Source organism: Pezoporus occidentalis, unplaced genomic scaffold, assembly GCF_034315485.1.
Source record: "Pezoporus occidentalis ecotype Australia unplaced genomic scaffold, CSIRO_AGI_Poc_V1 ctg13, whole genome shotgun sequence".
Lineage (NCBI taxonomy): Eukaryota > Metazoa > Chordata > Aves > Psittaciformes > Psittacidae > Pezoporus > Pezoporus occidentalis.
Window position 1 is genome coordinate 2,763,344 of NW_026913103.1, and position 25,762 is coordinate 2,789,105.

The 25,762-nt window shown below is 40.9% G+C and overlaps 1 protein-coding gene across 5 annotated transcripts in view; it reads left to right on the forward strand.

Moving 5' to 3' along the window:
• Nucleotides 1-25,762, forward strand: part of FAM135A (family with sequence similarity 135 member A) — a 94,702-nt gene that overhangs the window by 22,165 nt on the left and 46,775 nt on the right. For all 5 annotated transcript variants that reach the window (XM_062608155.1, XM_062608150.1, XM_062608152.1 and 2 more), the window contains one exon: nt 25,508-25,587. In XM_062608155.1, the coding sequence (XP_062464139.1) occupies nt 25,508-25,587 (80 nt within the window). Of the gene's footprint in view, nt 1-25,507; nt 25,588-25,762 lie in introns of those variants that run through there.

Sequence of the window (25,762 nt, forward strand, 5' to 3'; positions counted from 1 at the left end):
GCCTGTGGTTTAGCTTTCTCCAGGATACTTCTAGGTTATATGCATGGAAAGCTTTCAGTGAATTGAACCAGTGTGCAGCAAAACAGGATCACTGGGGAAAGTCCCTCAAAACCACTCTGCTGAGCTAAGCCCATCAGTAGTGCAGACTCAGTTCCACTCAATATCAAATTTACCTGAAGGGTCCTCTGACAGACCACTGTTACAACCATATTATTCTCGTAACTGACCCTTTAAAGCAGACTCTTGTTTTCTTTGTGTTTGATAACTTACTATTGTAAGCAAAAGAGAACAGACACTTCATTCTAATACATGAGACTTGTCTATATGTGTGGCTTCCTCCTTCTCGTCTAGGTCAAGAAAGGTTGTTCCTGTGTGTCGTGATTCTGGTGGTTAGCGTCTTCTGAAAGTTGCACTGTGGCTGTAATCACAGGACTATGAAGTATAGTAAAACAATAGTTAAGTAGAATTCTTATCTAACGCAGATACTTCCTTGTATTTTCTTACAACTCTGTGCCAATTGCTTAGAACCCAACTTGCTCCAGGTAGTTGGGCTGATTTATTGTAATCTCTTGTTACATTCAAATAAGGCTTCACGTATTTTCACTTTTTGAACTAGTGGGCTGTGATGATGGGAATTTTTGCCCTAACGGATTCATATGTGAGTACTGTGTGACAAAATAAATAAAAGAAATGTAATTGCTTGGGACCTGTGAGAATGACGCTCTTGAGATAGCAAGGCTTCAGGCTATTTTGTCATCTTAGCTCATTAAATCTCCAGTTAGATTTGGGCTTTGTAGTGCTAACCTTTTATAAATACAAAGGGAAATATAACAAAGCTTGAGTGAAATGTGGACTGCAGTAGTGGTGAATGAGTTGAGTGGAAAACTGGCTAGATGATTGGGCTTAAAGAGTTTTCGTCAGTTGTGTGAAGTCCGACTTAAGGTGATGACTGGTGGCACCTGTCATGGTCAATAGTTTAGTGTTTTGATTAACAACCTAGGCAGGGTGCCTTCTCAGCAAGTTTCTGAATGATAACAGGTTGCAGGGAATGGTTGGATACCCTGGAGAGCTGCTCTTTGGAGGGTCTAGCCAAACTGGAGAACTAGGCTTACAGGAATCTCAAGGGTGAATGCAAAGTCCTCCAGATGGGATTGAATAACCCCATATGTGAGTGCACCTTGGGGGACAGCTGGCTAGAAAGCACCTTTGCAAAAAAAGCATGTGAGGGTCCTGGTGGAATACAGATTAAACATGAGCCAGCAGGGCACTGTGGCCTGTTGCATACCCAGCTGTAACAGCCAGAGAGTAGCAGGAAGCATAGTTTGGAAAAGCAAGGTCTGCATCCTTCCTGTGTTATGCTGCCTGACTCCCACCAGCAGCTGAGCAGTGCTGTCAGGGTTGCTCAGTTTTGAAGCCAGGATGCTCATCTCTCTGTACTGATTTTCCTCTTTGGAAAAGTCTGCAGAATAGATGGTTAGTGCATATATATTTTTTTTTGCAAAAATATTGTCTTGCACAATTGAGAGCTATGAGAGATAAAGGGTTTCTCTGATAAGAGTTACTGACCAGAGTGTGGGATTTCTGGGCATGTACGAACAGTTTATTATCACTTTCTGTGCTGGAGATGGGGAAGAATGTTTTCTCTTTTTTTCCTGTTTGTCCTGTATCTTTGGACAAAATCTGTTTCCTGAAATCTTTTTTTGCCACACTGACAAATATTGTGTCTGTGTCAGTGTGCTTTCCCTATTTATAGCTCCATTCACATGTTGTCTCTAAGTCCTTTAGCATAAGGACTCTTCTCTGTTTGTACAACAGACAGCTAGTTAATTTACTAGATTTGTTAATGAAAGGCCTATTCTGCCCACTTACAATAATCGTTAATAAGAATAACCTTTTAATACTTTGTGACAGGCTTGTTCCAGGAAGCTGAAATGCAAATCAGTTGATGTAGAACAGATGACAATGTTCTCTTGAAACATTTTCATACGCTCTTGGAGTAGTGCATGATGTTAGCAGCTTTAGATAGACAAAATATATGATGTCCTGGTAATGTGATTTTGGTCTGTCTTTTCTTGATGTTTAAAAATTTGTGCCGGTAGAAGGCTGGGGGACACCAGTGGCAGCTTTGTCGCTGGTTGTAACAGAAGTTTCTTATAACAGCTTTCTGCTCTACCTCCTGCCACTGCCTTCTGATGATTATAGATGTTATTTACAATGTTCTGAAAAGACACTACTGGAAGAGCAAGTTGTCTCTTACCCATTTTTCTGCTGTGGACTGTGGATGCTTATCCTCCACGTTTACATATGTGTTTTGTATGAGTCAGCATCCTGAACTGAGATACAGATGTATTGAGCATTTCTGAATTCAGAGAGCTGGTTATTGAAGGTGTAGTAGTGTTGTAGTGTTCCGGTTAAGATGCAGTGTTCCACCACCGGGTGATAAATTGTTATGTCTAACTTAGAATACTTACGTCTTTCCTTTGAGTAGCGAGAGAAATTTCCTGGTAACCTTAGTTGTGAGAAAATGAGATTTTCATTGTTTTAGAGCTCTCTATTGCTTTTTCACCTGTGAAATGTCTAATTAAGCTAAAGAAACAGGTGATGGTTTGTAGTTTAGCACAGCATACACATTGCTGTGCAAGCTCTGCTTTGAAAACAGCTTTAGTTTATGTTTTTCCCTGTCTCTGTGCATTCTTGTAATTCCAATGCTAACTTCTTACTTTTCCACTAATCATTTGTTATTGTATCAGTAATAGCCATGCACACACATGGCCAAAGCTGGATTTACATGATTTTTAATAGTAATGTTTCTGTGTGGTTTTTAGAAACAGAACTTGGTAATGGTTATTTCAGCTAAGTGTAAATTCTTTGTTAACCCAAGCAGACTGTGAATGGTGAAAGTAAAATAAAGTATTAACCATAGCTTGCTATTATAGCTGCAAGTTTACATTTGTGTTCAATGCATCTAGTTATCTGCTATTTGACTTTGGTTTGGGTTAAAGAGTTCTTTCAAAAGCGTATCAAGAGTTTACATCAGTAATGTAAGTCTGTCTCACTTTTTAATGTGGTTTTGCTTTATAGATACTGCTTAACAGATGGAAAAATAATATTAAATAGCTTCCACAGAAGAGGCTTTTGCAGATTCTAACATAGACCACCTTTTTCGAGGTGTATCATATCTGAAGTTAGGTTACTGGTAGGACTTCAGTAGCACTAAGTTGCTTGCGAACCTAAGTCCTATTGAAAGTTGAAGGAATTTTAAGCATCAGAGACTACTGGAAATTCAGCCTTACGGTGTTATTTGTTCCATAGATTTATGTTTTTTCCATATGCAGATACTTACTGATGTATCTCAGCAGCATTGACATTTTATGCTTCCATGTGTGTGGTTGTCTAATGTAGCATAAAAGAAAATGCACTGAATCAGAGTGTGAATTTTAATGAATCTTGCTATGATTACACAGTAATTTAATGAGAAATAATGCAATATATGAAAAGTAGTCTCTTTTTTCTTTTCCTGGACCCAGTGGGTTGTCTACATTAGTTTTATAATTTATTAACCAGAAATTAAAATTTGAAGAGTACACTTTCAGTAGGACCACTTTTCTTTCTCCTGGCTATATCAAGAGTCCTTAAATAAAGAAGTAGCCTCTGCTGATGTTTTATGTTGTTAGCATATAATCAAGTAACAAACTCTTAATCACAGAATCATTAGGGTTGGAAGGAATCTCTGGAGCTCATGTAGTCCAACCCCCCTGCCAAGGCAGGGCCACCTAGAGCAGGTTACACAGGAATGTGTCCAGGCAGGTTCTGAATGTCTCCAGAGAGGGAGACTCCTCAGGCTCACCTGTTTCATTTTCTTTTTAATTCTTACAGCCCAGTTGTACTTCTGCTTTCCACCTACATTTCTGTATGATGCAGCTTTCTGGAAATAAGTGTGGTGAATTGCCTTCTGAACATGTAGCTTATCTTCTGAAGTGTCGGTACTGTGATCTTTACTTAACATAATATGGCCTTTACAAGAAGAGAAGAAAGCTGTCAGATTTGTCTAACAGTTGCAGATAAGCTCTGTTCTTCAGAGTTTTACAATATGGTTCTTACAGTATGCAATAATAGAAATAGCAGAGATATGAGTGTAAAGTTTGGGGCTGATCTGTAAACTCAGCCCCAAATACGGGGGATTAAATCTATCTAGGGAAGAAAAACCAAACACTTTTTGTTTTATTTTTCTTTTTTAAAAGTGGACCAGTTTCTGGTTCTAGCTCAACAGCAGAGGCACACACACAGGTCCTAGTTGCTCTGAGGCAAGAATGGGTAAGACTGGGAATGAGTAGTGGGGAAGCCATGTTTTAAGTCGGTATTGCTTCAGAAGTTGAAAGTATCATCAGGTAGTTCATTAGCCCTTCTGATGCAGGACGTCAGAGAATCAGTGACATAGTCTGGTCCCGAAGGGCACTGACAGTTTGAAGTACCTTACGATGGTACTTCAGAATCTTTTCTTTTTGAAATAAAAAGCCTTGTATTTGCTAAGTGGAAAACTGAACACTGCTTCTTTTGAGTTAGCTGGGAAATTAAGGCTTTTGAAGTATTCTGCCTTAGCTGTGAGTGGAACTGAAGACACATACAGGAGTTGTACTGCATGCCTTCAGATATCCAAGTACAATGCCTGTATTAGACTTCTAGACACCCAGGGAAGCTTATCTGGGGGTCAGCTGGAGCCATGGTAAATTGGGCTTCTAGTCTGAAGCCTAGAGAATCCTGCCTCCCCACCCCATGTTAATTCTTAGAAGAGTAGCCTCCAATTCAAGAAACTAAATCAGATCCTGGTTTAGGTACTGGTTCAGAGAAAACTCCAGGAACAAACTTGCCAACAAAGTTTTCAAGCTGATAAGCAGATATTCTTTATTGCGGCGCTGGGAGACACGGGGGATAGCTCCTCCTAACGTGTGTCTCCCCATTGCCACACAAGGTGTCCTTTTATAGCCACTGGGCATACATACATATTCATGAGGCTATGTATGGATTACATAATTTTCCAGAAAGTTCCCCGCATGCGTACAGAATTGTGGTGGTGGTCTCTGAGGGTCGTTTACTTCTTCCAACAATCTTCATCACTTCTGGCAGCCTTTGAAGCATGCACAGTAGATGCTCATACCAGTTTAATTGGTTCGTTATCACCAGAGACGTAATAATCCTCCTATCCTCCTACTTATCAGCTAGTTTAACTGTAGCCCATCCTGGACACCTGCGGTTCCCAGATACTCCTTATCCCTGTGTCCTCTTCTTCTAGACTGTTTTTCTTAAACTATGTCAACTATAACGATTTATCTTGTGAGAATTCTCAGTATGTTCCCTAGCTGTACTCTATTTTTTTCTCTATGTATCATGCACCTCAGTAATTTTCCATTGCTACTGTTACAAAGCCATCAAACTTAACATTACTTAAATCTAATTCTAAAGGTTTCTCTATTCCATTTTGTGATTTTGTGCCACCTTGTTTCAAATTCCCTCCTTTTTCTGTCCTTTTGCAAATTCTTTTGCAACATTTCGTATATTACCATATTCATCAAAATTCTTTTTGAAATAATTTCCCATTTCTACTTGGTGCTTAATTTCATTTCTTTTCCAATCACAGACCATTTACAACACCAGAGGGAACATTGTATCATACCACAAGTAATCAGTATTAAAATAATTAACATCAATATTCCTGCAACCAGTTGCCTCAACCAGGAGAGATTGGGTAACCATGAAGTTAACTTTTTCCATATTTCTTCAAAACCCCAGGAGGTGTCATCCATGGCCATTTCATGAAATATCTTAGTTTGTTTCCAAATTTCCTCCAGAGCTGTTTCAATTCTGCCACTTTGGTCTATATAGGAACAACAGCTTTCACTGATTATGGAACAAACCCCTCCTTGTGATGCCCATAACATGTCTAGAGCCATTTGGTTTTGTAATACCACTTTAGACAGGCTGGTTAAAATTGGGTATTACAACATCTAAGGTGCATGCCCCCTTCCAGTTGGGGGGGGGGGTAGAGTCTTATAAGCATTTTTTCCACATAACCAATACCATCCTTTCCCTTTAGGAATGGGCCATCACTGAATTATGATACCATCTATATTAATAGTATGATTGCAATTTGAATGGTGACCTACATCTGTGGCATTTAAGCAAGATTTCCTACCCTGGTTCCTGGTGTAATACACCTTTGTGCACAGGTGTAATATTTATTACCTGGATTAGGATTAACTATTCCAAATTCTAACCTTTCCTTCGAATACAGATTGGTAGTGTTCACCCACAAATTTGTCCATGAGACAGTGTTAGGAATTGGAACTCCAGTTAATGGGAGATCCAGGCTTTCTCCTGATTTAGGCAACTGTGCACACACCCAACAATCACTACGGTTAAAAACATTAGTAGCATTCTGCACTAATTTCAGGTACAAGTTCTGGCCCCAAGTTTGTGTGCCAGTTATCATATGAGTCCAAATTATGACAGACGCAATTTCATACATAAGGGTCTTGAAGGTTCGATCCGCCATGTCTTCTCTGGCTCTGGTGCTTTCTTAATTCTTGAGTAATATATCCAAGCAAATTGTTCCTTTTATCTTCACTGCTGTAAAGGTGGTCAGTAATATCTGGTACAGTCCGCTCCACTTCTCCTGTAGAGGATCTCCTGAAAAATTCTTAACATAAACCCAGTCTCCAGATCTGAAAGGGTGAATCAGATAATCCAAACCTCTTGCTCTTGTCCCTACTATTCTCTTATGTATCTTCTCCAATTGTTTTCCCAGATTGATCGGAAACTGTCGGAGATAGCCTTCTCCCACTTCCTGAAGACTTTCTCCTTTAAACTGGGACTGATATGGTCTTCCATACAAAATCTCAAATGGACTGACCTCTTCTTTCGACCAAGGTTGAGTTCGAATTCTTAGAGTCAGTGGTAACGCCTGGTACCAATAGAAATTTGTTTCCTGACGTATTTTACTAATCTGTTGTTTAATCAGATGGTTCATCTTTCGTACTCGCCCACTGGCCTGAGTCCCATATGGAACATGTAGTTGCCAATCAATTTCTAATTTTTTGCTAATTTCTTGTGACAATTTTGCACCCTGGTCGGAAGAAATTGCCGCTGGTAGTCCAAAATGAGGTATTATTTCATTTAATAATGTTTTAATCACCTGTCTTGCATTATTTATCCTATAAGGGACTGCTTCTGGCCAGCCTGAAAAAGTATCCGTTAACACCAACAAATACCAATAACCTGCTTTTTTTGGTAATTCAGAAAAATCTGTTTGCCACTGCTGTCCCGGAAAACTTTTCCTCCCAATTTTCCCAATTTGATTCCTATTTTCAGTTTTAGGATTATTCCTAAAACATAACTGACATTGTTTTGTCACTGATTGAACTGTGATGTATAGATTCCTTCCGACAGTTTGTTTGTCTAAATATTCATACAAAGAGTTGCTACCCCAATGAGTTTTACTATGTTCTTCCTGAACTAACTTCCAGAGTTGGTTATAGGGGATTACAATTCGCCCATCAGGTATTTGAGCCCAATCCTCTTTATTTTCCTGTCCCTTTAGTTCCTCAATCAATTTTCTATCCTCTTTTAAATACCTAGGTTTAGATTTTTCAATTGTTAGTTTGCCATCAGGGGTTAAGGACATGATTTGAGATTGTTCAGGTTCTCGTTTGGCTTCAAAATCAGCCAAATTATTTCCAATTTCCTGATCAGAGTCTCCTTGTTGATGTCCTTTACAGTACATAATAGCTACTTCTTCAGGTAGTTGAACAGCTTCCAGTAATCGTAGAATTTCTGTAGCATGTTTAATCTGTTTCCCTTGTGTGTTCAAAAGTCTTCATTCTTTCCAGATAGCCCCATGTGCATGTACCACACCAAATGCATATTTAGAATCAGTCCAAATATTTATCCTTTTATCTTTAGCCAATTCCAGGGTTCTCATTAATGCTATTATTTCTGCCTTCTGGGCAAAGGTGTTCGCAGGTAAAGCTTTAGCTTCTGTTACCTGTGAAGTGATGGTAATGGCATATCCTGCCTTTTGTTTACCATTTTTCATGAAGCTACTACCATCAATAAACCAAGAATCAGCATCTTCCAGAGGTTTTTCTTTCAAATCTGGTCGGCTCGAATATACAGTCTCTATGGTGGTAAAGCAGTCGTGTGTTAGTGGTTCTGTTGATTGTTCCTGCAAAAAGGATGCTGGATTCACAACGTTAATGACCACAATTCTATATCACCCTGTTCTACAATGGTGGCCTGGTATTTTAAAAAACGTGAAGGAGATAACCAGTGGGCTCCTTTCTGTTCCAGGGCTGCTGATACCACATGGGACACTAGCACAGTAATCTTTTGTCCCAAGGTGAATTTGCGAGCCTTCGCAAACGATTTATCTTGTGAGAATTCTCAGTATGTTCTCTAGCTGTACTCTATTTTTTTTTCTCTATGTATCATGCACCTCAGTAATTTTCTATTGCTACTGTTACAAAGCCATCAAACTTAACATTACTTAAATCTAATTCTAAAGGTTTCTATATTCCATTTTGTGATTTTTGTGCCACCTTGTTTCAGTACATATTCTGTTATTTAAAGATGATGGTACAGGTGCTTATTTCTTCAGTCATTATTCATAGAGGTATAGCTAACAGTTGGTTATTGCAGTTGTCCTGAAAATATGTTTTATAAAAACTCAGGTGTGTTGGGGTTTCTTCCTGCACCATCTTTGTACTGGTTCAAAAAATATACATTCATGTTTATGGGTACTCATTACATATTACAGACTTCTCAGATACTGTGTAGAAATTTCACATCACCTGGATTTTGTTCCGATGTTAGCTCTTAGACCCACGTAGTACTTTCGGAAATTTTAACACATCATAACTTTTGCAGTTGAAATTGTGACTTTGCAATTGAAAATATTTTGTCAGCTCAGAAGTTAAGCTGTCTAACGGCATCCTATACCCTCCAGGCATAGAATTTGGCAAAATTCCTTTTTTTAAAGAATAAAAAAACAAAGACCTGAGATGTGTACTTACTCTTATCTTAACATCTTGATGGAGACTGACAGCACTGTGATAGGTGCAGCTGTTTTGTGTGACAGTGAGGTTATATGTAACTGCAATACAGCTTTATGTCATTTGCCCTCTGAGGACTGCTGTATTTGGTGGGGTCTGTGTAATTCCTTCTTTCTTCATTGTAACAAAGATGTGTCTTGTGTATGCAAGATGATACCCATTTCAGATTGTAAAATAAAGATTGTTTATCAGCATGCCTTGCCATGAAGACTTAGCAGAAGCACGACCAGCAAGTTCTGTTTAGTGAGGTGGTACTAAATGACAGTGTAAGACAATATTGACTATAAAAGGAGTTTCTTTGGAGAAGGCCCATTCTTTTAAGCTGTAGGCAGCTAGTTTCTGTGTGTCGTATTGAAGGTGGAATGGGAGTAGCACGAGTTAAGACATCAGGATAATGGTTTCTTGAGTATGTACCTTCTAAATCTGAGTTTTACTGAGTTCAGTATTCTGGAATGGTATGAAACATCAATAGCAGTTTTAACTTTGTATTAAATAGATTTTCAGTCATTAAAGTTGCTTACTTTGAGTGTTTTTAATAGGTTAGCACTCTTCTAAGTTAGTTTGCAGTCTGCTGCTCTCTGAAGGGAGGGAGAGAGAAAATCCTCATTCTGTGTTCTAAAGTCTTGACTGCCTCGTGATACAGGCAGAAATTCCTGGTATGGTGTCTTTCTGCTGCACTTTCGTCTGATCATATCCATATGTATACCTGTATCTGTAGTCACAAACAGCAGTTTACTGGATAATCATATACTCCAGAGAGCATGTTACTTTGCCTGAATATAGAACCAGGCTCGGTTCCACCACCAAACTCAAAGACATGCTGCCTCTGGTTTAGTCAGGTTTCCTCTCCAGAATAACTTCCTCTTTCACTCCTTAAACCTCTTGTTGTACTCCACATAAAGTAACTTCTCAGATTTTTGAATTATTTTTAAACCTTATTTATAACCTTATAAATGCTGATTCATGTTTTAGTGCAAGAAGTAGCTTCCAAGCTATTGGAGGATTTCAGACTAGGGAGCAAAAAAAAAGGCATGTTATTCAGTTGTGCCAATTTCTTTGCTGTGGATGGTTGTGTAACTGCGTGGGCACTGATTTTGTTGCAGAGAGAGGGTGAGAAAGTGCACCCAGTGACCCAGTGTGGCCCACTGTTAGCACCATGAACCTGAATGTGTTGTGAAACAGCATTCTCATCCATGGATCTGTAGTTGGCTTGAGCCAGTACAGCTGTACTTCTGACATATATCTGCCAAAAAGTGTGATATGCGTGGTCTTCTGTTTTGTTTGCTCTTGAAGTCATCTTCTGTGGTCAGTAAGACAGGCTTGCTTTTGGCAGCTGTGTAGTCAGAAAATGCGTTAAGCTAGCAGGAACACTGTGCCTAAGTGTCTAGATGCTGCAGGTAGGGAGATAAGATAGTTGGATAGCAGCTGCCTGAACAGCGTAGTCCTTCTTCACGTGTGCCCAGGGTGCCTACAGTGGTGGTGTTCTTCTACCTTACAGCTGGTCAGTTCAGAATGGTAAGCCAGCAGAAAACAGATTTAGATTTATCTCCCTGGCCCACATCAGAATCAGATATTCTGTCTGTGCTGGTACAGAAGTATAAATTACACAAGAAGAATGGGATCCTGCTGTAGTTTAAGCCCAGCTGGCAACTCAGAACCATGCAGCCGCTCACTCCCCCCTTTCCTGCCCCCGCTCCCAGGGGGATGGGGAGGAGAATTGAAAGAATGTAACTCCCACAGGTTGAGATCAGAACAGTCCAGTAACTAAGGTATAACACAGACCACTACTGCTACCACCAATAATAATAATAATGATAAGGGAAATAACAAGGGAAGAAAACCCAGGACAGATCCCTACTTCTGTCAACTTCAGGTTGGTTTAACTGTAATGCTGGACCTTGTCCTGAGAGGAATATCTGTAACAGTTACAGCTTCCATGTTAGAAAGGTACCTCTTGCTCAGGAGAGGCCATTATGTCAGTATGATCTACTGAGTGACAGCAGCCCACAGATAAGCATGGTTTGAAACAAAACCTCTGTTTAACCTTCTGCATTCATCTCAGCTGGCATCCCTGCCCCTAGGATACAGATAGACACTAGATATGTCAATTCTGATTTCCCTAAGCTCTCCTGTAGAGATACAGAGCTTGCTTGGCAGTGCCTGTTTGCAGAGCTTCTGTGTTCATCGCTGCTGGTTGCTTCATGCCACTGCCCTCTCAATTGTGTGGGCTGAGCGGCTGTGGCTGCCTGCTCTCAGTTGAGCTGCTGTGTCGGGCCAGTTCGCACAACTGCTCTGGAAGTACCATGTTGGTGTCACTGAGAAAGGTTCAGTGTATTGTAGGAGATGGGTCAGAGGAAGAGCAGAAAACAGAACCCCTTAAACTTGATTTCTTGCAAAAATTCTTACATTGTAAAAGTAAAGTCTCATTTTCAAAACATAGTTCTTGGTATTTCCTTATTATGGGAAGGGGCAGGATTTCCCAGTTGCCAGCCTGCATGAGTGACAAAGAGAAGGACTCAGACAACTGCAGAAGACAGAGGGACCCACCCCTGATACTTGCTGGGAAAAGGACCCTAATCACCGCCAGAATGCTAAGGCAGCCAGAATGTAGGTCAGCTGTGAAAGGAGATGTTGTTAGAAAGGCAAGTCTGTAGCAGCAGAGACCCTCAGTTTCCAATTCCCTGCAGAGAACTTGGATTCTTCTACAGTGAGTTTTGTAGAACCCAGCTTTTAGGGAGCAGTAGTGGGAGGTCAGCCTCATAAGGGGAACACAAGGGTTCAGATACTGATGCCCATGGAAAAATTTAGGCTCCTCAGTGTACATGTATACAGCAAATCACACTGTCAACTTGGTGATCACTGTCACCTTGATTAGACACTAGGAAGAAGTTCTTCACTGTGAGGGGGTGAGACACAGGCACAGGTTGCCCATAGAAGCTGTGGCTGCCCCATCCCTGGCAGTGTTCAAGGCCAGGTTGGACAGGGCTTGGAGGAACCTGGTCTAATGGAAGGTGCCCCTTCCTGTGATGGGGGTGGGAACTAGATTATCTCTAAAGTACCTTCCAACCCAAACCATTCTGTGATTCTGTGATGATCATCTCCACAGTTCAATCCTATTACTATGGTTAGTGCTTCTTGTATGGACTCTTTCCCTTTTCCCCATCGTACTGTTCTGCCCGTCTCAGTATTTTTGCATACCTTCCCTTCAGCAATTTGTTTCCTACGTTTCCTGAATATGTGCCTGCATAAAATTATTTCAGATTATTTTGGATACCCTCTAAAGTTTTCTGCAGTGCTCATTAGGGTTTTCTGAAGGCAAAAGCCTTTGACAGAATGTAGACTTTAGAAAATCGATTGTTTGTTTAGTTTTTTAGACTCGTTAAACGGGTTCAGTGGGCACTGTGTGTCTTCAGGGTATGCCGCTTGTGGAACCTGGCAGGAGAAAAAGGGGTTTGGCCAATTTGTTTGTGCCGATGTAATTTGTTTATTTAAACTGGGATCAGAAGGTTAACTCTTCTGAGTTTGGATTTGTAACTTTGGTCTCCCAACATGTACCCCATGTAGTACATGGCAGCAAATACACCCTTAAAAGAACAAAGATATTTTTGCTGTAGGAGGTGGCTCTACTGCAACAAAAGTAAAAAGTCTATTCAAGAACAGCAACCTTGAATGTTAACCTTACTCTTTGACATTCATCAGCTTTTAAGATCATCTTAATAAGAATTTGAATTTTGGAATTTAGAGAAACAGGTCTTGACTTCTGCTAACTTTTTATACTTGCTTGCAATGTTACTCTGGTAATATTGTCTGAGACTGTTCCTTATGAGTTATGTTAATAATAAATGCATAAATACAGTACACAGTGTGCAGATCTGCTTCTCTCAAGTCTTTTTGGAGTTGAAGCAATTAAATTGAGATAAAAAATATTTTCCAGGAATTGGCAGTGTAATTTCACATGACTTCTGAGCATGGAGGCCCACCAGTAACTCAGCTGGACCTGAGTCCCTGTCATGTCACGGACCGGAATGGTCCTGCTGTCTCCTGCGCTTGTGTAGTCCTGCCTTCTGTAATAGCCCCTACTGCAGCTGCCATCCAGGTGAATGAACATGTTGATCTGATTTACCATCCAGTTGGTGGAACATCAAAATTTGTTTGAGGAGGGGCAAAAACATGTAAAAGGGGTTTTGGTCTGCAAATCGCTCTTGCTGGTGGCAGCACTATCTTGGGCTAACTTAAATGAATCATGAAGCTGTGCCTTTCTTGAAGGAAAATAGAGGCTTCAGATTCTGAAAGACTGCTTTTCTTTCTTAGTGACCTAATAACATTTCAGAGCCGTATGTCGTATTTGAAACTATGGTGATTCAATTTAAAATATTGAACTGGAGGAGCTAATGTGACTTCCTTGAATGACGTAAAGTGGTGAAGTGACGACCTTTATTTGATGTATCTTGCATCAGACACAACAGTAGACATGGGCTTTTTTGTCATTATTTTTTGCAAGAGTTTTCTTCGTGGTACCTGAATTTCCACCTCTGGTTAAATGTATGATTTATCTGCTATTTAAACAGAGATTGCCTTTCATTAAACTGCAAACAAACTGAATTGTAAGGCTTGAGTACTTGCTTACTGACAGATGAGAGGAACAGAATTGCACAGCTGCAAAACTTAAAAAATCTGAAAGACCAGTAAATGCCAGAAAATGATTTGTCAGACTCATCTTTTGGTCTCCTATCTGCTGTGTTTGCTAATCCTTTGTTTCAAAATGTGTATATTATGTGTCTGGATAAAAACTACTGCCTGTTTGCAAGGAGGGGGGAACTTTGAAAAATTGCGATCCTGCTTACCAGGAAAACCCGGTGCCCCATATATGTGTCCCCAGAAAATGGATATGTTCAAGCCACTTGGTTGGAAATAGATGATCTTAAGGTCCTTTCCAATCCTAACCATTCTATGATTGTGTGATTAAATACTTGCAATGTGTCATTTACAAGGCTAGTGCTGAATCAGAAAGTCAAATGAAGAATATTTTCAAGCTAAATAAAAAGTTGTCATTCAGGAGAACATGGGGGAAAAGTAACCCTGAAGATGAGCTTCACGGAGCTGTTATAATTTAAAGATGCAAGGTCATTTAGTATTATTTCTGTCCTGTTCCCTTCATTAATAACAGGAAATAAAAGAGCAGCTAAAATTATAAACATAGACTAATACAAGTTAAGATATATTTGATTAAATAAGAGATAATGTAGTACTATGTGTTTTTATGGCTCTTTAAAAAAGCCATACTTACTTGAGATTGTTCCCATTTCAAGTTTTTAAATAAATATTCATAACCCCAGCAGAATTCTGCCCGAGTGTACCTGTGGTAAGAAAATGGAGAAAAGACTTTTGTAGTAATAAGGCAAAATACCCAGCTGCATTTGCTTTCCCTTCTCTCCTGTCTTATGCACTTGATTGTCTTTCGTAACAAGCTGCTGTGACTTACTTGAGGTATTGGTCTTCCAAATAGTCACAGTATCACAGTATCACAGTATGCTAGAGATTGGAAGGGACCTCGAAAGATCATCTGGTCCAGTCCCCCTGCCGGAGCAGGAACACGTAGATAATGTTACACAGGAATGTGTCCAGGCGGGTTTTGAATGTCTCCAGGGAAGGAGACTCCACAACCTCCCTGGGCAGCCTGTTCCAGTGTTCCATCACCCTCACTGAGAAGAAGTTTCTTCTCAAGTTTAAGTGGAGCCTCTTGTGTTCCAGTTTGCACCCATTACCCCTTGTCCTATCATTGTTTGCCACTGAGTAGAGCCTGGCTCCATCCTGTCCCCCTTTATATATTTATATACTCTAATAAGGTCACCCCTCAGTCTCCTCTCCTCTAAACTATAGAGACCCAGCTCCCTCAGTCTTTCCTCATAAGGGAGATGCTCCACTCCCTTAATCATCTTCATTGCCCTGCGCTGGACTCTCTCCAGCAGGTCCCTGTCCTTCTTGAACTGAGGGGCCCAGAACTGGACACAATATTCCAGATGAGGTCTCACCAGGGCAGAGGAGAGGGGAAGGAGGACCTCTCTCAACCTACTAACCACCCCCCTTCTAATACACCCCAGGATGCCATTGGCCTTCTTAGCCACAAGGGCACAGTGTTGGCTCATGGTCATCCTGTGGTCCATTAGGACCCCCAGGTCCCTCTCCCCTACACTGCTCTCTAACAGGTTGTTCCCCAACCTATACTGGAACCTGGGGTTGTTCCTGCCCAGATGCAGGACTCTACACTTTCCCTTGTTATACTTCATCAAGTTATTCCCTGCTCAACTCTCCAGCCTGTCCAGGTCTCGCTGGATGGCAGCACAGCCTTCTGGCGTGTCAGCCACTCCTCCCAGCTTAGTGCCATCAGCAAACTTGCTGATAGTACACTCAATTCCCTCATCTAAATCGTTGATGAATATATTAAATAATACCGGTCCCAGTACTGACCCTTGAGGCACTCCACTAGTTACAGGCCTCCAACTAGACTCAGCCCCATAGACTACAACTCTCTGGCTTCTCTCCTTCAGCCAGTTCGCAGTCCACCTCACTACCTGATCATCCAGACCACACTTCCTCAATTTAGCTGTGAGGATGCTGTGGGAGACTGTGTCAAATGCTTTGCTGAAGTCAAGGTAGACCACGTCCACTGCTCTGCCATCATCCATCCACCGCGTTATTTCCTCATAAAAGGCTAAGAGATTGGTCAAGCATGACTTCCCCTTGGCGAAGCCATGCTGACTGCCCCTCATAACCCTCTTATCCTTGATATGCCTTAAGATGGCACCAAGGATAAGGTGTTCCATCACTTTCCCAGGGATGGAGGTGAGGCTGACCGGTCTATAGTTACCCGGGTCCTCCTTCTTGCCCTTTTTGAAGACTGGAGTGACATTTGCTTTCCTCCAGTCCTCGGGCACCTCTCTCGTTTCCCAAGACTTGGTAAATGGGATGATGGAGAGTGGTCTAGCAATGACTTCCGCCAGTTCCCTCAGCAGCCGCGGGTGCATCGCATCTGGACCCATGGATTTATGGATGTCCAGACTGCTCAACTGGTCTCTAACCCATTCCTCATCGACTAAGGCAAACCGCTCCGTTGACCTGACTTCATCTGAGGTCTCAGGGGTACAGGGCTCTTCAGGACTGCCTGCAGCAGAGTAGACAGAGACAAAGAAAGCATTCAGTAACTCTGCCATCTCTGTATCTTCTGTCCCCAGGCCACCCATCCCGTTCATCAGTGGGCCTACATCACCTCTGGTGTTAGTTTTATCTGCCATGTATTTGAAAAACCTCTTTTTGCTGTCCTTGACCCTTCTCACCAGGTTTAATTCTAAGGACGCCTTAGTCATCCTAGCTGCCTTCCTACATCCTCTAGCAGCAGCCTTATATTCCTCCCAAGTGGCCAGCGCCTCCTTCCACGACCTGTAAACTCTCCTCTTCCACTTGAGCATACCCAGCAATTCCCTATTTAGCCACGCAGGTCTCTTGGCCCTCTTCCTTGACTTCCTACGTGTCGGAATTCTCTCATCTTGAGCTCGGAAAAAGCAATCCTTGAATGCCAACCAACTATCTTGGGCCCCTTTACCTTCAAACAGCCTTGCCCATGGGATTTCCCCTAGCAATTGCTTGAAAAGGCCAAAGTTTGCCCTGCTGAAGTCCAGGGTTGCAATTCTACTTGCTATTCTACTAGTCCTACCACGTAAGATCCTGAATTCCACCATCTCGTGGTCGCTGCAACCAAGGCAGCTCTCAACCCTTACTGCTTCGACCAGATCCTTCTTGTTAGTGAGGATGAGATCCAGCAGCGCTCCTCTCCTGGTCGGCTCATCCACCATTTGCAGGAGGAAGTTATCATCCACACACTGGAGGAACCTCCTGGACTGTGGCTGGGTTGCTGAGTGGTCCTTCCAGCAAACATCAGGGAAGTTAAAATCCCCCACGACGACCACGGCCTGTGACTGTGAGGCCGCTCTCAGCTGCCTGTAGAAGGCCTCATCAACTTCCTCACCCTGATCTGGTGGTCTGTAACAGACACCCACAACAGTATCGCCCCTGCCAGCCTGCCCCTTAATTCTCACCCACAGACTCTCAACTCGCTCGTCATCTGTCCCTGGACAGAACTCGGTGCATTGTAGTTGCTCCTGCACATAAAGAGCAACCCCACCACCCCTCCTGGCTGGCCTGTCTTTCCTGAAAAGGACATAGCCCTCCATGACTATATTCCAGTCATGTGAGCTGTCCCACCAAGTCTCTGTAATTGCCACCAGATCATAGTCTCCTGACTTAACACAGGTTTCCAACTCCTCCTGCTTATTTCCCATGCTGCACGCATTGGTGTACAGACATTCCAGGGAGCGACCTGAGCACACCAATTTCACCCTAGGATTATAGGAGGCCTCCCAGTCTTCATCAATTCTGGAGTGCTGCCCCACTGGGGCAAGCCCAGCTACAACCCCATCCCCCTTCAAATCTAGTTTAAAGCTCTCCAAATGAGCCCTGCTAATTCGTGCCCCAGCATCCTTTTGCCTCTGTGAGATAAGTTCTCTCAAACTTTTGGTCCAATAACTGTTTTGTTTATATCTTTAATTGTTAGACATAATGTGTGCCATAGACATGTGAGGTACTGTTAAATTAAAAGTAATTTGCTTTCAAGGAAGCTTGTTCTCAAATAAACAGGAACTTTTAATCTGTTTCCTGTAAACTTGCCCTTTGTTTTATTTGTCTTAAAAAAAATATGTTAGCAGTTGGGAAACTCCTGGGTTGTTCGTAGAAGGGATTGATAAAAGATTTTAAACAAAGTCTTCTGAGCATGGTAATTTTCCTGCTTCTCAAGTATCTGAATTAGGATTTGTTAAATGAGGTAAACCCCACAATTACAGCAGATGTGTTGGTCCATACGAGAAGTACGTATTAAAAAGTGTTTGCAAGATAAGAATCTTTCTGTGTTTTCTGTACCTGTTCTGTACCCTCTCTAGATAATCCCTATAACTAGTTTGGTGGCCATATGGTAGTCTGTGGGTCCCAGCTGGGTTTGGTAGGATTAAACTTTTATAGATGACTGTGCGTGTGTCCCGGTGGGGAAAATTAAGGAACAAGTCTATCCAAAGCTCTTTTCTTTTTACATTTGTAAATTCCAGATACAGCATTTCATTGCCTGTGCTTTATTCAGTGCCTTTTTCTATTATTTCTGTTCCCTTACACCTTATTTTATTCCCTTATTTGTGCCTTTGCCTGGGTTGCCTTTGTGCAGAATACCTACAAGGTTAACAGAAAAATTCTGACGAATTTGTGGTAATGTTTAGAATAGACTATTTGTGTTCCATGACCATTTGAAATGCATTACGCATCAGAAGCATACTCGGATTGCCTTGAAAAGTGCATGTATGCTGGCATTTGTCAGTATAGGCTTGTGACACAGGTTGTGTGAGATGCTAAATACCTTTACTGGTTTTAAGATGGATTTTTATAAATCTGTGAAAGAATTAATAATGTGGGGTCTCTGTAGTAGGAAGGGGCTTATCTTATAGAGCAGAGGGATGTTGAACAAAAATACAATGTTCTCTCTTGTTGGGTCCTTTCAGTGTTTTGCTGACTCAACCTCTCACCACAGCAGGAGTTTCTGTTAGTGGGGGTTGCTTCTGTGGGAAGAGGTCTGATCTGAAGAGCTCTGCCAGGGTCAGTCTGACACAGCTATTACAGCAGCATTGCTGCTTCCAGAGCTGCCTGTTCCTCAAGAGACTATCTTCTCTGTCCAGTTTTCTCACAGTTCCTCACTTAAGTGCCCCATTCCATATTTATAGAGCACTGCTGTATCTACAGCTCTGTTTCTCCATGCACCAAATGAAGCATGCTTGCCTGAGCCACTGCTCACCTTGGGAAAAGGAGAAGTCTTAGTGGTGGTCTGCAGTAGAGGATGCCTTTTCAACGGGGCTTTGCATTCAGTAGATCCCAAGAGCTCCGTGGAGGTTTTGCCTATGCAGTGCCACAGCTGTTGCTTCTTTTGGTGAACTGATAAATTTAGAAGCTGTCCTGCAGGTGACCCGATGTGCATGTGAATTTTACAGTCCACAATGTTCAGTGCTTGTCTTCCTGTGGCTGAGCACATTTAAGCATGCAGTGAGTGCGCTCAGATTCAGGGAAGAGGAGAGGTTGGACTCTGGCATGTGTGCTTCTGCCTTTCCTCTGTCTGGCAAGAGAAACTGCCAAGAAAGTTTCACCTCAGGGATGAATTAATTGTATTATGAAACTTTTTCAGGACATATGTTTCCCTTGGAATGAACTTTAACTGGCAAAGCAAGTGTGTTTTCAAGTAAAAGCTTGCAGCTATCTCTGTAAAAGCATGTGTGCTTTTTTACTGCCTGAGATTTATTAATTTTTTAATAATGGTTATCCTTTAAGACTGCATTTGCACACGTTACTGCCTGTGACTCCATGTGACGGCATTAAAAAGTCAAATAACTGTCACTTCCTACATTTCCTTTTTTGTTAGTATCAAGTTACATTCCAGTTATCAATAAACCTACTTCTTGCTCAGATCATAAATTTCATTTTTCAATAAATGTGATGGAAAAAACTTACTTATGCCCATATAAATGATGATTCTAGTGAAAAAAGAAACCTGTTCGTTTTCCTGTGTGGGGAAATAATTTTATGGCACATGTCAGATTTTGAATCTTTGAGATTTTAATGCAACTCATTGGAAAAGATTTAATCCTTCATGCAGTATGGACAGTAGTGGTCTCCTCTGCCTAGAGGAGAGCAGTAATTCTAACCACCTTTTTCAGAAGACCCTTCTATGAGGTCTGTAGTAAGGACACTAAGCTTCAGATATCCTTGAACCTTTTCATAGTGTGTTTGTGGATTTGCAGGATTATATTGACAACCAAATGAGATAAATGGACATCAGCAGGTACATTTATTTACTGAAGAAAGACTGCATAGGCTGGGGTTGTCAGAAATCTTCTGGGTATTTATAAGCTTTACACTGGTGACTTTGGCTTTGGCTTCGCTTACATGTGCTGTTTCAATAAACATCTCAAACATTTAGACTGTCTTACACATTGTCAAGCAAATGTGAAGGTATGCCTTGGGGGATGGATGTGGAACTGTTTCCAGACAAAGCCTTTAAGCAGTGCAAACAGGGCAGGAGATCTGTGTTCATCCTCAACATCATGTCTGCAGATAAGTAAAGGTAAATGCTGGAAGCATGTAGGGAAGGAGAGGTTGGTGGATTTTCAGAGGTACTGTTGTAAATTGTCGTCTTTTTTTCCTCAAGTCTATGATATTGGAAACTTAAAGGGAACTGGAAGATGCTGCCTTTCAGAGAAGCAAGCACATCAGCTGTGGAGAAGTATTTTGACTGTACATGCAGGAATGTCTTCCTGAGTTTAGACGTGGGAAAGACAGGAGCTGGAGTATGTTCTGTTTGCAGGTGTGTCTCAAGCTTGTTGTGTGTACCAGCTCCCAACCTTATACACTTCTTGCTGTTACCATGTTGAAAATTGGTGAACCCTGCTTTATAGGTTTCCTTTAACCTCTGAGATCATAGACTGATTGATTCAGGGTGGAAGGGATAGCAGTATGTCATATAGTCTTCCTTCATGCTGAAAGAAGGGTGAGCACTCAGTCCAAACCATGTTGCTTGGAACTCTGTCCGCTCAGGTCTTGAAAGTTTTCATGGGTGAAGATTCCACAGCTTATCTGGAACAGCTCATCTGGATGACCTGTTCCAATGCGTAAGTATCCTTAAGACTGTTTCAAGTCTCAGTTTACTCAGTCTTTCTTGGGAGACTGTCCTTCAAATCATTCTTACCTTAGCAACATGAAGGTCAGGCAATTGCAACCTGCTCATTGTCTAGATAAAATGGTGTTAAAGACTCACTTGGAATCTTTTCTTTGTGTGGTGTCAGACCTTCATCCAGCTGTCAGTCTGCTGTTCATCCCAGAGCTTTTCCTTGCACTTCCCATACTACAGTGCACTTCATTAGCTGCTGTTGTAGGCAAAGCTTTTAAAATGCGGAGCTGTAGTTGTATCATCAGAGATGATCCAAATGCATCCTGCCGAATTATTAGGTGGTGACTGTAAACAACACAGCATACTCTTATCAGGGTAATTTAGTAACTACTGTATGTCACGTTCGTTCTTCTGTTGCATTTTTAGTGCATTTTTCATCGTATATTTAAATTGGTTCTTGGTGGTATTTCTGTTGGCTTATTCTGTTTAGTGAAGTACTTATCTATCCTGCTTCAGCTAATGTAGGAAGAGATAACAAAAGGTCCTTACACTGATGAATGCTGCTGTTTCCATGCATGATTAATGTGTGTTTTTACAGTATACCACGTTCTGAATACTGTTGTGTATTTTCTTCAAAACAGGTAGCTTTAAAGCATCTTTGCCAAAATATTCCTAATTTCTTTGTTATCTGAAAGTTGCAAGCCTCGATAATCTGAAAATGGTGTTTCCCCATTTCATGCAGTCAAAAGAGAGATTGAGGGATAGGTAACACAGATTTTTATTTATTTGTGCTTCAGAAATCTGCACAAAAAATCACTACTACTGTAAGCTTTAAACTCCAGCCCTCTTCTGGAATCTTACTGCCAACTGCAGAGCTTCATCTATTTCCTGTCTTAATATTTCTGCTCTGGAAAACAGTTTCACATAAATCTTGAAGTGAACATAGAACCTTTGTTATCAGCAGGGCATTTTTCAGGTTGCTGTCAGTCAGGACTTGGGAAGGACCACACTGCTGCAGGGTCAGTTTGGTATTATTCTGTCACTTTCCTGGGACCTACAGTGGCACGTAAGACAGCATGTGCTGTAGCAAGGTTGGGCACGTGAATCTTAATGACTTGTGCTTTAGCACAGGCCATGCCACTGAAGTGGTTTTACCATGTTCTTCATTCCTGTGGCCTTCAGGAAGGCATTTTAGTGTATACATATCAATAGACCCAAACTGTTACACCCTCTGAAAAGTTGTGGTACTCGGCCTGCAACTGCCTGGTTACGTCTGCACATGCTACTTCTTGGGAGACACTGGGCTGGGGCTTGAAAGTAAGTGTTGGTAGACGCAAGCTGCTTTAGCTGTTTGGATACATCTGTTGTACCACTGGGGGCATGTTCTGGAGCATTGTTACTGTCTGGGATTTTCCACTACCCAGGATACCTTCATTCTCTCATTATATAGGATAATGGAGAGTTGATTGTATTTAGGTCTTATTTATGGAACATTCTAAGGGTGTTTGGGATAGGTGAATGTGATAGGTGAGTAGCAAGTCCTTGATACTGATTTGTTATGTAGAGGCCCAAGCAAGTACAATACAGTAGATAAAGTTTAGGGGTCAGTTGTGTGTATGAGAACTAAAGAGTGTTTATGGTACAGCTGGGAGATAGGTGAAGGTGACTTGGGGTTGTTGTTTTTTTTTGTTTGGTTTCGGTTTGTTTTTTGAATAAAAAGAAGCATTGCAACACCAGTTGATTGAGTTGAAGAGGAAGATGAGGAATGCAGGGCTTGGGGGCAAGAGAAAAAAAAAATTGTTGTCATCTTAACTTCAGAAAGCATTCCCTTATTTTATGTATTACAAATGTAATTCCTTTGTGAACAAAGTACCCTGTTTCTGTATCATAGCTTTTCATTTGCAGATAGATCCTTAATATATATGGCATTTAAAGATGAGTGACAGTGAATAATTTGACGAAATACTTTGTAGGAGGTTGTTTGTTCATTTAAATGTCTTAATGCAGTTCAATGATTGTTTCAGAGATCTTGGCACAAGATTTTGAATTAATGTTTACATATTTGCCCTGAGCTGAACTGTGAGGGGCTTTTATTACTGAGATTAACAGGTGAATGTTTTGTTATAAACTGCTTAAAGTGTAAATCTGCTGAAAGTCAAAGCCACCTGTCTCAAACAAGCAAACAATATACTTTTATTTCCCCATTAACCCAAATTAAAATAGATCAGGCAGGTAAAGGGTTTACTGGATGAAGAGTAGAATAGTGTGCTGTTGATTAATTGCTAGCAAGTAATAATAGGAAAAGAAGGATGTTCTAACAGCCTTCTGATTTCACAGATTACATTGTAAGCATGAACAGTTCTGTTGATTGCTTTCTTTGAGGCCCAGATTGTAAATAGTCACTTAATAGAATCTTTAGGGTAGATGAGTCTTACTACGTTAAGTATCGGAATGTCACATTGCACTTCTTTTCTGTTAGGTCCTCAGGTTTTATTTTGCCTTTCATTTTACCTTGTTACGGTCCTAATTCATTAATCTGTCTGCAACTGTTAAGCATTAGTTATTAAGCATTAGTTAAATTTATGCTCTGCAGAGCTGTCATGTGGTTCTAAGCAAGAAATGAGAATGATGCAGATGTTGGATATTTTGAAGACAAAGTTTGGTAGGTTAGGAGGAGATGAAGTAAAATATCTGGCATAGTCTCTAAACTACAGAGGCATAATATTTAATATAAACCATACCAGTGATTTTGCATTCATAATACTTGAAGTAACAAGCAGTATTCTCTGCCATGACAGGCATTTGCATCATGGGAGAATGCAGGTTATAATGGTAGGGTGTCAAGCTCTTGATAAATGTTTACTGTTGATGCAGAAATGACACTATGAAGTTGGGGCTGGTGGAAAGTACCTCCATGCTGAGGCTATTACACGTTATAATGTTTCATGTATCATATGACCTCAGTAAAGGTGAAAAGAGTAACTAACTGAATGATGAATGTCACATCTGACCCAGAGAAAAGGAGTACATCAGTGTACTTGGTTGCATCCTCATGGCTTAATAGTTGAGAGGACTCTCTTAATCTCCTCAATTCCTTACACCTTTAGAGAAGATGACAGTGAAAGCTCATTTTGTTTGTTTGTTTTTTTTTAATCCAGTAAAAAATGAATTCATTGACTGTTTATGAATCAGCTAAGTGGTATGGAATTGTGTTTGACATGTGGGTTTCTAAAAACAAAATACTTTATTGCTGTTTAGCAATGGGTTGTTTTATTTGATATTTGAAAGGGTAGGAATAATTTTGCTGTCATCTCTTGCCTCTAGCAATATAGTTCATTAAGTTCACTGGTTCATTAATTATCTTCTATTCTAAAACATTCTTTGATATATAGTTCTGACCAGACTAATGTTGACTTTTTTATTTTGTGGAAGGATTAGATTAAGAATTTTTTTGCTGATTGATTGTTAGGCTAGTACACAGTTGCATCAGTTGCTAGCAAAGTTCGGGATGGTCAGCTTTAGTTGGTGTGTTAGAAGTCAAAATCAGAAAACCATCAGAAAATGGATTAGAGTAGTTTGCATTTGGATAATGGCGATGATGAACTGTAAGACTATGAGTGGGTGTACACATACTCACAAGGGTATTTAACAGTCTGTATTGAATTCACATGGTCCATTCACTTAAGACCATGTGTTTGCCTAAAAAGGTGTTTTAGTCTTCCTGCTCTCTACTTGTGAATGTTGTTGCTTCTTCTCTTTCGTTGGTGTGTTTGTGGAGTGTGTGGTAGGTCACTTCAGCTCACTGAGGAGCTAAAGCTAACGCCTTCAAACAAAAATAAATGGTCTGAAAGGGGATGAGATGGATGGAATGTGTCCTCTAAGTGTATTTATGGGTACTTGTGTTATGTAAAGACTACCATAAAATCAATGTGGGGGGCAATTAGGGTTTTCATAGATGAAAATCAAAGTTAGAAACAGTATGGAGCTAAATAAGATTGGAAACTGTTTAAAGATGGGGGCTGAGACCCAAAATACTTTTGTGTTTGTTTTTTGATCTTAGGCTTTAAGTATGCAGTTCGTGCCTTTGGTAGCAAGTATTGTCACATTTTGCATAGCGTTAACCTTTATTTGCACTTTTTAGTACCCAGTGGCTGCAAGCAATGTAGAGAGTGTCTGGTAAGTGGTGTCTGTTGTACGGATCCTGGAGGGGTAAATGGGGGTATGTTGCAGTTTCACAAATAGATCCTCCAGCAGCAGAACTGACTATAGCAGCCCTGTAGATGTGCTATGTGATAGATCCTTCTGAGATGGTTGTGGTGTAGCTGACAATCCTGATTTTTCATTCATATCATTCTTCAGTGTAGTTTACCATGTGTCTTATCAGTTATTTGCCCCAACAATGCAGGAAGTGGTCAGACTAGCCCTGTGTGGAGGCTTCCTTTTATTCATATGTTTGGCTGCTGCTCTGGTTAAGGGTTAACAAAAAACCCAACAGGATGAAGAGTCAAAATAAGACAGTTTTAAGTGTGGTAGACTTCCTTGCCTTGTTCTTCCTTTGCACTCCCTGATCCTGCCTTTGTCATTCTGTGTATCTGTATGTGGTTAATGAGATGTCTGTGCCACATGTGTTACAAATCAGTGTCTTTTGCTTTAGTTTTTACCAGATTCGTGCATCTATGAAAATTCCTCCAAGAATTCCACACAAATTAGAAGCTAGCTTGTTACATGCAGCTGGTAAGTGCAAAGTCTTCTAGTAAATGATGTCATTGTTTTGCCTTGCTAATTAAGAGAGTGCTTTTTGTCTTACATTGTGGTAATATAAAAGTGGTTTGGTTTAGTTTTGTTTTTTTTTTTTATTAACACAGTAAAAAGATAAATTGTTTTATGATGTCCTGCTGAAAAGCTAGCC